We start from the raw sequence: 17116 nt of genomic DNA on the forward strand, positions 1-17116 counted from the left end.
GCGCTCACGAATGTAGTGTTGTGCAGCAGCGTCCTCTTCTCCCTGCTCTGAGCGTTGTACAGCACCAGCGCGCCGTCTGCGTCCCGGTACACGAAGTCGGTGTCTGTACGAAAAGAAACAGAAGCAATCCGTCGCAGAGAGTCACAGACAAAGAGTACGTAGTTGAAGGAAAGAACGCAATTCTCGCTGCGAGGGAGTACATATAGCAATGACATCGTGTCAATTGTATATCGCGGAATAGCTGAAATAAGGGCGCGCAGTGAGTGCATGCGGAACCGTACACGTGGGCTCGCGCCTGAACGCACAACGCCATTAGGGTCCGTTAAATCGTGCCTCGCTACACTGTGGTCTCGAGTGTAGGAGTTTTCGTCACCTCCGCCCCCACGTGAACAATTTCAGCTAAACGTCAAACAAGCGTACTCGACCGAAAAAAGTTTTAAAAAGAATTATTAGAGACAGAAAAATACAGAGGACAGTGATGCCACAGTAGCAAGCGTACCTTCCGACCTTTGTGCTGCACGTCACACGAGCACACTGCATGTGGCAAACGGAGGCTGCAGAATCGCCACACGAGGCCCTTTTGGCAGAACTCGGAGCCACTCAAGAGAATACCCTCCGTGGTGGTGTGGTGGCTATGGCGTTGCGCTGCTAAGCCCGAGGGCGCGGTATCGAATCCCGGCCGCGGCGACCGCATATAGATGGGGAGAAATGCAAAAAACGCCCGTGTACCATGCATTGGGTGCACGTTAAAGAACCCCAAGTGGTCGAAATTAATCCGCAGTCGCCCACTACGGCGTGCCTCATGATCATATCGTGGTTTTGGCACGTATATAGAGCCCCAGAACTTAATTTTAAATTCAAGTGAGACTTGCAGCCAGAACAAACGCACAATGAAAGTGCCAGGCATACATTCAGTGGTTGCTTTCTTTTTAAAGAAAAAGTAGGTCGGACTTTCCAGGTAAAGTCACAACGTCAAATGAAAAATGTTGATTCAGGTAATGCACCTCACATCACCTTAGCCGCTTCGACTCTCTGGCAAAGCAGTGAAAGAATAATTGCCTGCTTCAATACGGTTCCCTCGGTTGGCTATACCGGCTCAAAGAACGCAAATATACTATAGCCAGCGGTGGATACAACGCAGAATTACGCATTTTGTAGGATATAGCGAGCCGATACAGAATTATTTCCCAGATAATGCGGGTATACGAGAATACAGAAATATTCATTCCAACTCGAACATTCCTCGGCTTCTGCTACTGCGTTGTCGCAGATGAGTTTCCGCGGAGAAACTTTCTAGCTATTCATTTCTTTCAAATATAACAGAAAAACTCTCATTACTGAGAAAAAGAGCGCGAGAAGAAGAAGAAAGATAATCATTTCGCAAGCCTCTATTTCATGTTTCTTTTTTTATGTCATCCCCTCTGGAAATCTGGCTTCTTTAGAGAGGCTTTATTGAGCTTGAGAGATTGCACTGGCGAGGAAAAGAGACCAGCATGGACGTAAAGGGAGAAGCCAGCCGGAATATGACCGAGCGAGCTTTCACGTTACCATGAGCACAAGCCCTCGTTCTGGGAGTGAAATTCAAATTTCATTCAGCTCGCAAAATCGGCAATGGGTTTCGCTCGAGGTATGCAAACATTGCCGAGAATCGCTGTCGCCTGTAGTTTCGCCTCAGTTTTAACACGTCGAGGTAGAAACCTTTCTTTAGATTAAAAAAAAAATGAGCGCACATAGGCACACTCGCAACCACGCACACACCTGCGCACGCAGACGCACTAGTATACGTCCACCCCACGTCTATGCAGCATGTCTGCGTGGTCGCTAGTGTGCCTATTCGCGCTCTTCTAATTATCCAAGATGTGTTACCATCCAGCTCAACAGCAAGTTATTGTGGCACAACCTTTTGTTTATCCTGAACAGGCTGCTGACACAACAACAGCGTAGAAAAGTTTTAATGAGAAGAAATTAAACTAGGGCAAATTATTATGTAGTATAGTGCTACGAACTTGTCAAAACTGAGTAATTTAATATCAAATATTTTAGGGAAACAGTTTTACTTGGAAGACGAAATAATAATGGTTTATTGCGGTCTCCTTAATTTTCGCGACAAGGTCTTTGCAAATTAAAGGGCCCCTGAAACGGTTCGGACAAATTTTGTAGGCGCGTAGGGTACAGCTTAAGTAGAACATTCGCACCACAATTTAAGTGAAGCGTTACGTAATAATGGAGCTGCAAGCGATTAGAAGTTACCCTCTTCCCTAGCTATGCTTTTCCTCCTCAACTCGCTCGCCGAGCGAGCGGCGCTAAGCTCCGCCTTCACTGGTTCAGCGTCACGATGCGACGTCACATCGCTCACTTCCGGTTGTTTAGGAGCACGCCCCCTCCCGCGCGAGACCTCTTCGCTAGACGCTTGGCCGTCGACCGAGAGGTATCGAAGCAGCGTGCGTTGCGAGCACGGAGGAAGGAAACTAAGGAGAGGCCCTGACGTCACTCTTTGTGAAGCAAAAGTGAAGCCGGAAGTTGGCGCTGCTCATGGCGATGCTCCGCCTTTTGTGCCACCCTCCTCTCTTGTTTACATCTTTCGCGAAACCACGCCGCGCTGCGCGTGGTTTCGCGCGCGGAGCGCTCGCACTCGCGCAACATCCGGCAGAGCACGGTGTAGGTAACACAGCGCAACAAGACACGGTGACTACCGCAAACCCGCCCACACAGCGCCTTTGCCACGGCACGAAACCCTACCAGAGCAACACGTGTGCGCGCTCAAAACCATAACAACGCCGCCATTGTGGCCCAAAAGGCGTGGCCATACGAAAAAAAAAGCAGCAAAAAAATGAGAACCTACTACGTCATGTCCGCCACACTTTTCTCCTAGCGCGCGGAGGGGGTAGGGCCTCTCCTTATATAGTTTCCTTCCTCCGTGGTTGCGAGCATTCTGTCGTAGCGCCGAACGTGTCCGGTACTCCGCTAAAAACAGGCAAGCTGGTCATTTCGGCAAATGACTGGAGGCATAAACTCAAGCTGATGAAGGAAGTTTAGCGTAGACGTACGTGAGCAGCCTCATCGGTCTGCACGGTCCAGACACTTGCTGGCGCAGCGCTTAACCAGTCAAACAAAGCGCAAATATTGCTCTAACCAAGTGTAAAGCATTTTAAACATTTATAAATCAACGTGTTGATGATTACACTCCTGCGAAAAATACACACCAGCAGCAAAGAATACACTTCGTTGCTGCTACTGTGTATGGTTGAGCTCTGTGCCACCAGGTGGCTGCACCGTGCAGACCGTTCACATTTGCCCTTCTGCTCATGTCGTGGCTCATCCCGGCATAGTCAAGCGGCCAGACCCTGTCCCCTTGCGCTTGCGTTTGCCCTAATACTGGACTCGCGGTTCGCAGGTCGCTAGGTTTGCAGTCCACAAGGCAACAAAGTCGAATCATAGTGCTCGCGAAAAGACTGAGACCGACTCTGACCGCGGAGCTCTCGTCAAAATGGAGTACGTTGTAACACAAGCAGACGACACTTGCTGTGTGCCGGAAGTGCTGAAGTGTACTAAAAAACTATTCTTGTGTATTCTCTTTAAGTTATTTTCTTTTTACAAAAACAAAGTAACTAACATTCCAATTATTACGAGCATCATTTGTTCACCATAAAGTTGGAAAAATTATCAACCACGCGCCCTGGTCAGCCAATCAGATAGCTCACCCATGTGACGTAATATGGGTTATTTGCATCATATGGGTAGGGGCGGCTTAAAATTCCGCCGAGCAGTGCGCTGCGATCGGCAGCGATGTGTATCTTTAAAACCTTATAATAAATTACACACTTTACGCAGAGCACTTAGATGCATCAATTAATGATCAGAAGAACCTACTCTAACGACTCAGTACGTTTGTAGAAAATCGCCAAAATCGTTTCAGGGTCCCTTTAAGTGAGAATTCTTCGCCAAGAACGCGCGTTTTAGTCGACATTTGTCGACTAAAACATTGTCATAGTCATTACATTGACATTAGTCATAGATAGAGCCTTGTAGAGTTTATTGAGCAAGTTCTATGACTTACTAATGGCAGATTACTTAGATGTGACCAACACTGACACAGCTGTGCGATTACAGTCTATGCATCGATTCGTTACGATTAGTTCACGACAATATCAGTCGTTCCATCACAGGTATGTTTTTTTCTTGATCCTGTTGTCATCGGAGAAGCCGGTGGTCAGCTAACAATCATCGTACATCCATCGTCGGTGATCTCGTGGGTTCAAAGGTTCCGTCAAGTTTAAGGGTTGAACGTCCTCACGGACAGTAGAAGACTATGACTTAATGCTACATGAGGAGACACCATATACCGCCTGTACAAGAAAAGTGCCAAATTTTGGGTAGAAAGTCAATAGGACTGTGCTGAAATTTTCTAAGTACTTGGCAGAGATACCGCGCATACGCATTTTTGGCTGTGACTTAGCACGTACTTTGGAATAAAATAAACGCGTTCTCTGATGAGCAGATAAAGCTAGTTTCTGATCTTGCATTCCATGCTATAGCTTCAATAAGATTTCGAAAATACATGATATTCGCAGTTCTCTCTCTCTCTCTCTTTGCATGTTGGCACAAGATGCGACGTGTGATCGACACGAAATAGAAATAGCGATACTATTTCGGCTTTTAGAGTCCCGGCCCTCTTTTCTCTGACGACTGCAGCAGCGTTGTTGTGTCTCGATTCCTGAGATGTCGTCGTGGCTTGTCCTTGGAGCGCGGTACTCGGAGCTCAAGCGCAGCTGTTCCGCGCAAAATGTGGCCAATGGCGCGCACATGCAGTCTTCTCAGCGAGGCGTCTAAAGAAATACGGCCGAAACCCCCTGGCGTACGGATTTTATATACTTCCTAACGGTACCAACTCGAATCTCCGAGCGTTCTTTCATCCGCAGGCGCAACGCGGCCACGCAGCAAGGAGGTAAAGTCTGCGCAAAATATCGCGGGTTCTTGAGGGGCCGCTGCCATGCACTGTCAACTCGGCACGCGCTTACCACGTGATAAACGGGCTGGCCGCGCCACTACTACCACTGCTGTCACAAGCGGCCTGTATCTTCGTCGCCGGGCGCCTTTGCACCTGCCCTCCGCGAAGATTAACCTGGCTACCTCCCATGCAGGTGCACACCCCTCTGTCGGCCCATAAATTATTCCCACGTGCCCTTACTACTGCTTTTTCTTCGCGCTGGTGCGGCGGCGGCGGCCTATACAGCCGTACAGCGCCTGCTTTCTGTCTGTCGGTGAAACCGAAAATAGCCGTCGGGTGCCCGTGGCCCACCAACAGCACCGAGCAGCGCGGCATGCGTCGGGCTGCCGTCACGTGTATGATGCAGAAGCTGCGGGTCAGCGCAGCAACCGGAGAGGATCCTTCTGCCGACCCCCACTGTACTGTTTTGCAGAAAAGAGGACCACGGGTCAGCACGAGGTCCCTTCGTAGCAATCGTCGAGTGCAGTGAGACGCCGTTGTCATAGGATCCGAGTCAATAGGGTCCCCACCCGGATTGCGTATTCGAAAGAGTGACGGCTAAGAGCCTCATTATACCCGATACAGCACCGGCGGTGATGCGGCACCATCTCGCTTTCATGCCGTTCTCAAAGTAAGGTAAATACAACGGAAATAAAGAGGCGGCGATTCGATGCAGTTGAAAGCGGCCTATAGAATCGATGTCAAAAAACTTCAGTGACGTGTGTAAAAGTTAATGGAATTATTTACCTAGCCATGCTTTCAAAGTAAAGTTTCGAGAGGACTAGTTGCTTCGTTGGAGCACGTGGTTGAGACTCACGTGTAACCGTAGAGGTGCCTGCAACCGTAAGCTTCTACGATGTAGTCTATAGTCTAGTCTGCACATAGCAACAATTGTACGCAAGACGAAACCCATAGTCTGGTGACACCTTGTCTGGTCAAATAAAACCCTTTAGAAAAAAAGCGCGTGCAGGTCAGCACGAGGCCCCTTCTTTACAATCGTCGTGTGCAGTGAGACGCCATTGTCATAGGATCCGAGTCAATATGGTCACCACCCGGATTGCTTATTCTAAAGAAATGCACTTCATTTCCGCTAATTAAATTAAATTGTGGAGTTTAACGTACCGTAGCTGCACAGTGGGTCATTACGGACGCCGTAGTGATGGCGGAATTTTGACCACTCGGATGCTTGGACCCTCTTTCGTTCAGCTTAACAAGGCGCCGATGAAGCAGCCGAAACGTTTTTAAAGCTTCCCACTCCTACCTTTTAGCCTGCAACCTTTCTCTGCCTATTTTAATATGAAGTGATTGCGTTACAATCACTTTACACTGAAGCGATGGCGGGGGCGCAGGTATAACGGCGCACATAGCGACCCCGGCTTCTTTTAGCTTAGCCGGATGGGTGTACGGACAACGACGTCTATCTTTAATCGTTCACTAAAAAAGCAACCAACAAAGTCACAAAGGGGGCAATTAGTAGCTAGTCCCGGCATAACAAGCTAGAGATAGCTTAATGCCCTACCGTGTATCAGTAACTCCGACTAAGTGAAGTCTTTGATTTTGTTTTATCTAAATTTATGTACCTTTCTTCGACGTCAAAAAAAAAAGAGATTCAGCTTTGAGAACAGAAAATGTAAATGAAAACAAGTGTTTCGTGTATGTACACGTATTAAAGAAAGAAAAGAAAAAGAAACCAAGGGAAACCTTCACAACCAGACGTTAATTGGCGGCCATTTCGAGGTGGCTTTCGAGAGTGTATGAAAAAACGAGCCTGAAGGGAAGGGAAGGCCTACTTTTGTGCGTGCCGCAGTTTGGGAAAGCAATTTGGACATCACTCCCTGCAGCTCGTCGGGAGCGCGCTTCGCCGCATGGCGGAAAGCCGCGCGCTCCTTGCACCGGCCTAGTCACACGCGCAACTTCTTCCCGCGTAAGTAGCAATTACGGCGCGCCTGAGGAAGAAGGGTCGCCTCGGAATTGGATAAAACTTCCTCACTGGAGGGGTGGGTGGGGGGGTGCAAGGGAAAGTATATAACGAGCACCCGTCGTAAAGCCTCCTCAGCACCCTTTTGACCTCGCAACTCTTCATTTACGCATCGCGCCTGGCGATGGGAGGGACAAATATAAAAGAACGCCAAGAAGGAAGGAAATACAACTGAAAGAGCGCGCGCTTGCGCGCGATATTGAGTGAGATGAGAGAAAATGAAACGGTCGAGACAAAGGGGATTGAAAGCTCGAACGAAATGAAAGATTATCGCGAGCTCCCCAGCGCATACAGTGCGGCGCGCGCGCTGTTTCTGTGTGCTTGGTCTGTTTTCCTGATTTTGTCTTTCTTAAAGACACCCTTTCATTTCCATTTAGCGTATCGCTAGTAGCGAGAGAAGATAAACAAAACGAGGCGACAGACGGCCGACGAGCTCGAAGCTTCCGATTGTGCTCGCCAGAGCCCGCGCCGAAACAACAAAAGCGGCCAATATATCGCATTGCGCCTGCAGGAAGGCGAAGACAGAAAGGAATACGATGCCGAAGCAGCAGATCCCTGGAGGAAAAAAAAAGAAGAAAAAGAAAAAAAGAAGGTTACGCCTCCTCTTATCGCGCTCTCATCGAGTCCTCGTCTATACTGCACCGTCCACCGGCGTAAATTAAGCTTTGCACGAAGATATGCTAATGAAATTCTCCGACTCTTATTGCTTCGAGAGACTTTGAAAAGTATTGGCGCGCCGTAAACAGTATCTCCGATGAGAGTGCAAAAGGCCATAAAAAGTAATCACGAATAAAATATACGCAATGAAAGGACGCCGAACAACTGTGGATCTACTACATGCTTACTTCGCCCAATCTAGGAGCTCGTACGTATGTTTATTTCTCATCCACAAGCGAGCGAGTGCGAATAATGTTCGCTCAATGCATTCGAGATTACGGATTTTATGAAACGCCAGCGTGCTCGTGTCGGATAATAAAAGATTCTGCGGGCCTTTTCGCGACAGCGGTGTAGCTCAGATAAGAATAGCTCATCGGAACGGAGGAGAGTGAAAACAAAAGTACATTCAGAGCGACACGGAATAGCTGTGGCGGGCTCTTCCGTCTACAACGCCGCCAAAATCACCGAAAGCATGCGTGCCTTGTGCGACATATATATACAATCTTTGCATGTGACGGGTCAGAGCGCGCTCGGCTGACGTCGTATCTGCGGGACTAAACAGGACGACAAGGCCGGCTTCGGAATCGTTACATACTTTTATCTCTCTCGTCGTATTTCATTACAGCCCCGCAGTGACGACTCCGACAAACGCACAGCCTCGCTCAAGCAGGCGTCACGCGGGGCCACTCGCGGCGGCCGCACTTGGCTGCGCGCGTTTCCAGCGCGCGCTTCGAAATGCTTTGCGGTAAGCGCCTGCGCCAACAGTTTGTCGTGTGCCTCTGAATGCGAGCCGTTATTGCTCGCGGCGCCGCGAGAAGCGCCGGCGAGGCTTATAGGAGAATGCACTCTGCAGTGAAATATACGCTCGTGCTGGTGTCTGGCAAACTGCGCGGCGTCGCCTCCGAGCGCGAAACTCGGCGAGTATTCTCGCTGCCGGGAACGACTCGAAACATCGGGGGCCTGGAATTCTATGAAATAAGAGGGCATGCGTTCATGGCAGGTCGAATGGTGTCTTCTGTGTTCCTACCATTTCTGCACAGTGGTGTGGCTGACTAAATAGATAAATGAACGAACAAATAAATAAATATGTTGATAGCACCTTATAACAAAAAAAAACTGCCTCATCTTGTTTTTTGTGTGTAACGATTTTCATTCTTCATTCGAGATTACGGATTTTATGAAACGCCAGCGTGCTCGTGTCGGATAATAAAAGATTCTGCGGGCCTTTTCGCGACAGCGGTGTAGCTCAGATAAGAATAGCTCATCGGAACGGAGGAGAGTGAAAACAAAAGTACATTCAGAGCGACACGGAATAGCTGTGGCGGGCTCTTCCGTCTACAACGCCGCCAAAATCACCGAAAGCATGCGTGCCTTGTGCGACATATATATACAATCTTTGCATGTGACGGGTCAGAGCGCGCTCGGCTGACGTCGTATCTGCGGGACTAAACAGGACGACAAGGCCGGCTTCGGAATCGTTACATACTTTTATCTCTCTCGTCGTATTTCATTACAGCCCCGCAGTGACGACTCCGACAAACGCACAGCCTCGCTCAAGCAGGCGTCACGCGGGGCCACTCGCGGCGGCCGCACTTGGCTGCGCGCGTTTCCAGCGCGCGCTTCGAAATGCTTTGCGGTAAGCGCCTGCGCCAACAGTTTGTCGTGTGCCTCTGAATGCGAGCCGTTATTGCTCGCGGCGCCGCGAGAAGCGCCGGCGAGGCTTATAGGAGAATGCACTCTGCAGTGAAATATACGCTCGTGCTGGTGTCTGGCAAACTGCGCGGCGTCGCCTCCGAGCGCGAAACTCGGCGAGTATTCTCGCTGCCGGGAACGACTCGAAACATCGGGGGCCTGGAATTCTATGAAATAAGAGGGCATGCGTTCATGGCAGGTCGAATGGTGTCTTCTGTGTTCCTACCATTTCTGCACAGTGGTGTGGCTGACTAAATAGATAAATGAACGAACAAATAAATAAATATGTTGATAGCACCTTATAACAAAAAAAAACTGCCTCATCTTGTTTTTTGTGTGTAACGATTTTATAATTAAATGCCTTCGTAACATCGTCACAGTGTGCGCAGTAACTTACGCGTTAAGAATGGAAAATTAACATCTGTGGTTTTACGTGCCAGAAACTACGATCTGATTATGAGGCACGCCGTAGTGGGGGGACTCTGGATTAATGTTGACCACCTGGGGTTTCTTAACGTGCGCCTAAATGTAAGTACGCGAACTTGTTTGCATTTCGACAAATTTGAATTCCGCCACCGCGGATGGGATCGAATCCGCGACCTCGAGCTCTATAGCGCAACGCCACAGACACTGGCTACCGCGGCGCTCAACTACCTTACGAATAGTATCTATAAGTGTGCACAGCTGAGAGGCGCGATAGCCGCGCTTTTTTACTTGAACACAAAAAATAACAAAGAAAGAAACAAAGAAAGAAAGGCGTACACTTTTCTTTTTGCTGTCCTCCACAGGCATTGTCACCACCGCTTCAGAAAAAAAGCACCAAGGCAACAAGTTCTCGCCGCAAGCAGACGAGAAACAAACAGAACAATACTGAAACACTTTGGTGGGCTCAAGAAAGAACCAAGGAACGCTGGCCATAAATATTTCACTGAGCACAGGTTCGCGTTCTCTTATCTACGCCTGGCTGTTTTACGCTACGAAGTGTACTAGAACGAAAAGAAAAGAAGAAAAAAAGTATGAAACTAGTATATATATATATATATATATATATATATATATATATATATATATATATATATATATATATATATATATATATATATATATATATATATATATATAAAAGTGCTTCATTTTTTTTTCATTATTATTTTCGTCGTGTTTGTGAAAAATGACGCACCACTTCTGACAGGCAAGAAGGAAGGTATGGGAACAACGAACAGCGACTTTCTCGAGAACGCCACATTGCCGACACAAAATCTATAACCGCTCAGCTCCTGCACCGCGGCAGTGAGCTGCGGTGAATAACAGCGCCGCGTTTTCCACGAGGGCTTCACTGTAGGACATCGGGAGGAAGTGCGGAGGAGCGTTTAGCAGGGGAGTTTCAGGAACTCAAGTGCGAGGACGCAAGTTAGTCGATACGAAATCTAGGGCGCTCTTAAAGTGAGCAATTTGCATACGGTTCTGCTTTTCCGACACTGATAAGATCTCTGTTCTCTTGGCAACTCGGGGCGAGCTGAGTGCTTTAATGGTAACCGCCAGGTGATGCAAGACGTCGTCTCTCGTATAGTCACGACAGGACAAGAATGCAATCTCGAGACGTTATAGAAATTGCCAAGTATTCAACCTCTTCTGGCTGAATGGCCTAATACGTTCTGATTAAGCCTAACATCTACGCGGGAAAAACAGAGAACTTGCTGCGCTGGCACACAGGGTGATTATTTAACGAGATTTTCACCTTAGCATGTGCTGTAGCGACAAGGTCCCTGTGCACTAGCTGCTAGTCGACCTTAACGCACAAATATTTCTTTTCTTCTTGCTGTATTAAAATACCGCTTTTGCTTTGTTTCTCTGACAAAACTTGAGAAAGCTTCGTGTGCGGCTGAACAATAATTTTTCCCACGTTGAGAACTCGTAAATCCTCGCTTGCGCAATCAAATGCGATTCGCAATGTACCCGGATCACCAGGAAGAATTCTTCAACTGTGACGCTTTCATTCTGCGAAACCCGTATGGCTTTCCTTTGTAACTTCGGGCCACACACTCAGGCGGACGACAATTTTCGTCTTTCAACCTACTTTGACATCGCGGCGGGCGTCTTCTTTTTTTTTTCCCTTTTCCTTTGTTTCTTCTTTTTAGTGGGCTTTACGTGCTAAAACCACTATTTGATAATGAGGTACGCCGTATAGGGGACACACCCACCCGGGCTTCCTTAACGTGCACTCAATGCAGTGTACGAGGGCGTTGGTTTGCATTTCACCCCCACAGAAATGCGGCCGCCGCGACCGGAATTTTCTTCTGCGACCTCGTGCTTAGCAGTGCAACGCCTTAGCCACTAAGCAACCACGGCGGATGTAGTTATTCCTGCATCATCATCATCGTCGTCGTCGTCGTCGTCGTCGTCGTCGTCGTCGTCGTCGTCGTCATCGTCATCATCATCATCTTGGAGGGCACAGCCGAGGGGCCATTTCGAGCACATTCGCTCCAGCGCAAGCTCGGTAGGCGGCTTTCTAGCGCGGTGCCAGCGCCCCGTGTTCCCCACAGTAGAGAAGAAAGGGACGCATTGCACGCCGAGTCTCGCGTTCGCAGCGCACGTAAGAAAGCACGCGGAGACTACTGCGGCTGCCGGAGCCGCTCTTGGCGCGTCACGTACGGGCAATCTGCGCGAACTGGTGCCGGAGCGATTGGCGCTCTCTTCTGCTGCTCGGGCACGAAGAGAGGACACCGCTCACGGAGAGGACGGCGGGGCCCGCGGGGCGCGTCGTTTAGTTTTTCGTTGCTTTGCTCCGACCTTTTCGGTCCTCGACGCGAGGCAGCTCTACTCACCCGAGACCCAGGAGCCGTTGAATTTGCGCGGGTTGAACGTGCCATGGAGCACCTCTTCGAGCGATATCCTGGCCTGCTTCACGCGGGGTCCCTTGTCTCCTGAAAGAAACACCAAAGGCACTCACGACGACTGCATGTCACACGGGAAGGCACGCGCAGCTTCGCTGCCAGCGAACGAACCCCGGAGAAATGCGCCACTCAGAATGGCGGCTACAGTCTATGTTCTATACCGGAAGTGGTTTCACGACAGCAGGCTTTTTGTCTTTCTCTCTTCTTAAATTTTTACGTGTCAACAGTACCCGTTTCGAGAATCTACTTCGCCTTTTCTTTCTTTCACTGGGCGCCAGTTTCACCCTTTTTAATGAAAATTGTTTCGAATATTATTTCGTGCCGCCAGTTACATTCCTATTAGGACGACTCACCAGTGCTTCAGTAAAACCCCCAAATGCACGTACTGTTATCTCAGCGCCCTCTCAGAATAGAAATTGCGTTTGGGCTAAGCAAGTAATACAATTTTATGGAATAGCTTGTAAAAGTTTACTACAAGCACAACCATTTGATAGCCCTGCTACAAGCCTGCCATAGAACGAGCTTGTAATTTAAGCACCAAGTTTGGAATTTAACTAGGGAACAGATTAACTCCCAGAAGCAGAACGAATAACTATCGGTATAATGCTAATGCATTCTCTAGAAAACTAAGAGCGCTGGGGCGCTATAACGTAAAACTATTCCAAACTTTTCTATTCCAATTCTGCAATCAGCCCACCGCGATTGGTCAAAAACTTTTTTGGACCACCCCCATGCACTTCACCTGTCTGTCACGCGACGTCACGAAAACCACGATAGCTTCCCATCTGATGTGGCGTGTACACATTGATTATGCATAATTCGACCGAACAAAACAAAAATAGTAATTTCTGATTCGACGCCCCTTTGCCATTAGCCCTCGGCTATTGGTCAAAAGTTTTCGGGCTGCACCCACTTCACCTGCCTCTCACGTGACGTCACAAAACCGCAGAAACTTACGGCGTGAAAGTGACGTGTACGCGTTAAATATGCATTAATATGCCGTACAAAACTGAATTTTCTTCTGAATAGCCGCAGGCTGCCCCGTTCCGAAAGGAATAGAAGATGGCTGCCGCCGGTCGATCAGACACTGGCTACTCGCCCCTGCCGGAGAGCATGGGTTTATTTGCGTGTAATAAAGCTTTTTGCGTGGCCGTGTAACGTTTTCGAGAACTTTCGGCACGTTTACCCCCTAGTTCTGCCAACTCTTCTTTGCTGAGGATCCATTTTAGCGTCATTCTTAAGCTTCCGTTGCATGCCGCCGCGAATGTCGATGAGCCACCGCACGCTAAGTAAGAGAAAGCGGACCAATCGCAGACGCCGGCACCACCCTCTTCATCCGGTTATCGATATTCAGTGCAGTGGCTCAGCCCTATCGAATCCCTCTCCACTTGAGAATGCTCCTCGCCTTTTGCCAGCCAATTAGATAAGACAAGCCGATCAGTGCAGGCAATGTTATTCGTTTTTCAAGCAAACAAAAGTGGCCTCCTATGAACGAGGGGAGCGTTTGATTGGTTTGTTCAGACAACCCTGCGGATGAACGCCCGATGCTTGCGTCGGCGGTTACGCAAATTTGACATCAGGATATTGGAATAAAAACATATTGGAATAGTTTTACGTTATACGGCCCCTGGACATGTTTTATAGGTTGATAGGAAAGGTGTCCCAGCTAACATGTAGCAAGTTTCTTAATGAAATCGCAGCCTTGTGAGCGGTAAGCAACATGTTGTGTATTGTTAGCAGCCACCTGACAAATCCTCCTCTTACACTTTCTAATGGTTAACTTTAATGCCACTATGTGAAAACAAGGTTCTTAGAGCACATTTGAAAACATAAGTTTTAGTTCCTTGCGTAGCCTTTCTTTTTTCGGGTTTAAAGGTCCGCCGAATTTCAAGAAAGCCGACGCGACTCGCTGCTAGCGAGCAGCAACAGTATTTGCGCGTGCTGCTTCCTTAGAGATGTTTTCTTTTATGTACTGCATCCTCCTATGTTTTTTGCTGTTTACAGATACAGCTTCCACGACTACGCCATTACCTTTGCTTCTCTTGACAACCGCGAATTAGTTTTCTTTGCGAGCGCATAACCACTTCAAACCACGCCAACACAACACATTGGAAGTTGCGCAGTGCGACAATTGTCAATGAGCACAAAATATTATGCATGAAAATTTACCTTTTTTTTTTGCCAGGAAGCGTCAAAGGTTCGTTTCAAAACTGTTAAGTCCGCTTTATTTAGCTGGTGGTGCCCAAGACACAGCGGCGCTGCTCACCAATAAAACGACAGTTGATAGCCAACAGACGCTACAATTCAGCTTACAATCTCTCTTACAAACACACAATGCACTGCACTACATATTGTACTGCATATAAAAATACTCTGATTCCAGTTCAGGAACTGCGAAGACTTACGCCACGAGGAGCTATAGGAAAATTATTTTGCGATATTGCAGTTTATGAAAAAATGTTTATTGCACCCGGAAGTGTGAGACCGTTCCTCTTACGTGGCAGGTTAACATATAACTATGGAATTATTGAATTTTGCATTGAATGAGCGCTACGATAACTGATTCACAGTTTCGACGGAGTGACTGTCTGCACCAACGCTTTGTTCGTATCCCGGCAGCCTGTCTGTTTACTAATCAAAAACAAGTTTTACATAATGTGAATAAAGGCTGGCTTGTAAAGAAAAATTCCACAATAAAGAGCGTGTATTGTTTTTGAACGAAAACAAACACTAGACGTTGAGACAAACGGACAGGGAGCGTAATGACCTCGTAACAAAACACACTGCTAATTTAGGTATTCAGGTAGATGGGAACAAGACGAAATTGTCCAGCCATACTGGCGCCATCATAACGTGCCAATTAAGTGAATGTCAAAAACACAGCTTGGCAATCCGTCACATATGGCCTGAAAGACGGGAGTGCTTCCAGCTTGTTTGGCGACATGAGCCGCTGAACGTCTACCCATTCTAAGAAAATTAAGTCTGAAGTGCCTCTCGGCGGCTATACTTTCCTATTGGTAATGAACAAACAAAAATTACGAGTAAAACAATCGGGGGACTAGTAAGTGTTAAACATTGCAGGCATTGATGAAGCCTCTAGAAAAGGGCGAATCAGTATTTCCTGCAATTTCCACTGCTCAAAACATGACAGCTGACGAATCCGTAAAATACTGGACCGTCACTCACAAAAACGTTCGTAAGAGCAGACGCCAGCCAATCCTGATGTTGCACATGTTATTAGAAAATGCGGCCGTCCTGTGACAAGCAGCCCTTACGAAGGAAAATCTACGCTCATTATTATGCGCAGCTAGGGCGTTCATGTTGCTATCATGATGCCTATATCATAATGTCTAACACACAAAAGCAAGAACAATGCAGCAAATGCCCACTAATGACTATTTTAACAGTGTGCTGGCCACCATATTTAAGGGAATTGTTAATTTTTAGAAAGTTAGATTCGCACATTTATAAACGGTCTCTAGCCATCAGGGGCCCTTAAGTAGCTGCACCAGAGGATAGGTCTGAGAATAAAACACTCTGGGTAAACTTCACAGACTATGACGCACTCAGATACCTTTCTTTTTTATATATATTTATGAAGGAGGACGCCATTTCCGACAAGCATGATACCTGCCAGCTCTGAAAGGCCAACAACAGGCCTGTCTCTGACTGTTAAGGCCTTACGTGACCTCGCAGACAGGATCTTCGCTGTGTTCCCTGCAATGAAGAACCGTGCAGCAAAGTGCCAAAGGAAATTAGTTACGTGCTATCTATGGTCGTCTTTCCAGTTACATCAGAGAACCAAGAAAACTATACCACTGTGCATGCGAGAAGACCGTAGGTACACGTTACGTTACTGTCACACGTTAACAGTAGAGTGTAGTGTTCCGAGATTCAGTCAAAATGCTGTTGGTCTTTTTTTTTATTTGGAAAGACAACGCGTAGTAGTGACATAACTAGGTCTAACTAAAACTGGATGGTGATACGATGAGTCAGCCACCCGTCCTAAAAGCTCTGTAATCTTATGCAGTCCTTCGAGCAGTAGTATCTGTCCACCGATGGCGCAGTAAAAACGCCTCATTGTTAGCAAACTGCCACTCTGCCTCTGAGTTGTGGTCGCATATTTGCTGCCAAGTGGCAATACAGAGGAAAAGCTAGCCCATCGTCGTCCGTTTCATATGAATTCAAATAGTTCTCTGACACATCGTAGCGAACTTTTCTTAAACAACAATGACACTCGATCGATAGGCTTCTTCCCACACCCACAAGAGGACACGCAAGTCCGACGCCGTTTACACTGATTTGTACTGTTTGCAATACCAGGCGGAAGGTAAGCGGTGATTTGATGGCAGCGAACGCTAGAGAATTTTATCAGATATCTGATCAAATGGTGTCGAGGTAAGTTAAGAAATACAGTAATGAAACCTCTGGGGGCCATTCTTCGGGACTGCAACTAAAACAGAAAGTGAGAAAACAAACGAGGAACGACAACGCGTAGCAACCAGCGCGCCTACATATCACTTAGGCTGGTAAATGTAGCTGGTGCAAAAGCGGCAGCCGTGGCATGCGACTCTTCGCAGGGCCTATGTGCCGTTAGCGGCCGGATATAACTGCTGAGACAGTAATTTTTGTTCTCGATCTCTTACGCAACGCATTCTCTCAGTTTATTTCGAGACTAGCGACCTTCAACGATCTTGGGCCACATTCAGTCGCGGGTAATTAGGTAGGAGTTTCTCAGCAACAAGAAGCAGAGGCAATCAAAAGATATACAACGACACTGGCGATAATACAATCTGCGACGCCCACGTTCTATGTATAGGCCACGTAAGAAAATATCCCCATTTTGCGTCCCTTTATAAATAACCTTTCTATGCGGCTCCTCTATGCGGTTCTCAAACAGAATTTTTT

The 17116-nt window shown here is 47.7% G+C and overlaps 1 protein-coding gene across 24 annotated transcripts in view; it reads right to left on the reverse strand.

Moving 5' to 3' along the window:
* LOC135905734 (inactive dipeptidyl peptidase 10-like) overlaps nucleotides 1–17116 on the reverse strand; it is a 480802-nt gene that overhangs the window by 45618 nt on the left and 418068 nt on the right. For 11 of the 24 annotated variants that reach the window (XM_065436724.1, XM_065436735.1, XM_065436720.1 and 8 more), the window contains 3 exons: nucleotides 15839–15925; nucleotides 12140–12238; nucleotides 9–103 (listed from right to left, as the gene is read on the reverse strand). In XM_065436724.1, coding sequence (XP_065292796.1) covers nucleotides 9–103; nucleotides 12140–12238; nucleotides 15839–15925 — 281 coding nt within the window. The remainder of the gene's footprint in view (nucleotides 1–8; nucleotides 104–12139; nucleotides 12239–15838; nucleotides 15926–17116) is intronic. The other 13 variants (XM_065436734.1, XM_065436742.1, XM_065436727.1 and 10 more) reach the window with 3 other exon arrangements.

The sequence above is a fragment of the Dermacentor albipictus genome, chromosome 1, assembly GCF_038994185.2.
Source record: "Dermacentor albipictus isolate Rhodes 1998 colony chromosome 1, USDA_Dalb.pri_finalv2, whole genome shotgun sequence".
Taxonomy (NCBI): Eukaryota; Metazoa; Arthropoda; class Arachnida; order Ixodida; family Ixodidae; genus Dermacentor; species Dermacentor albipictus.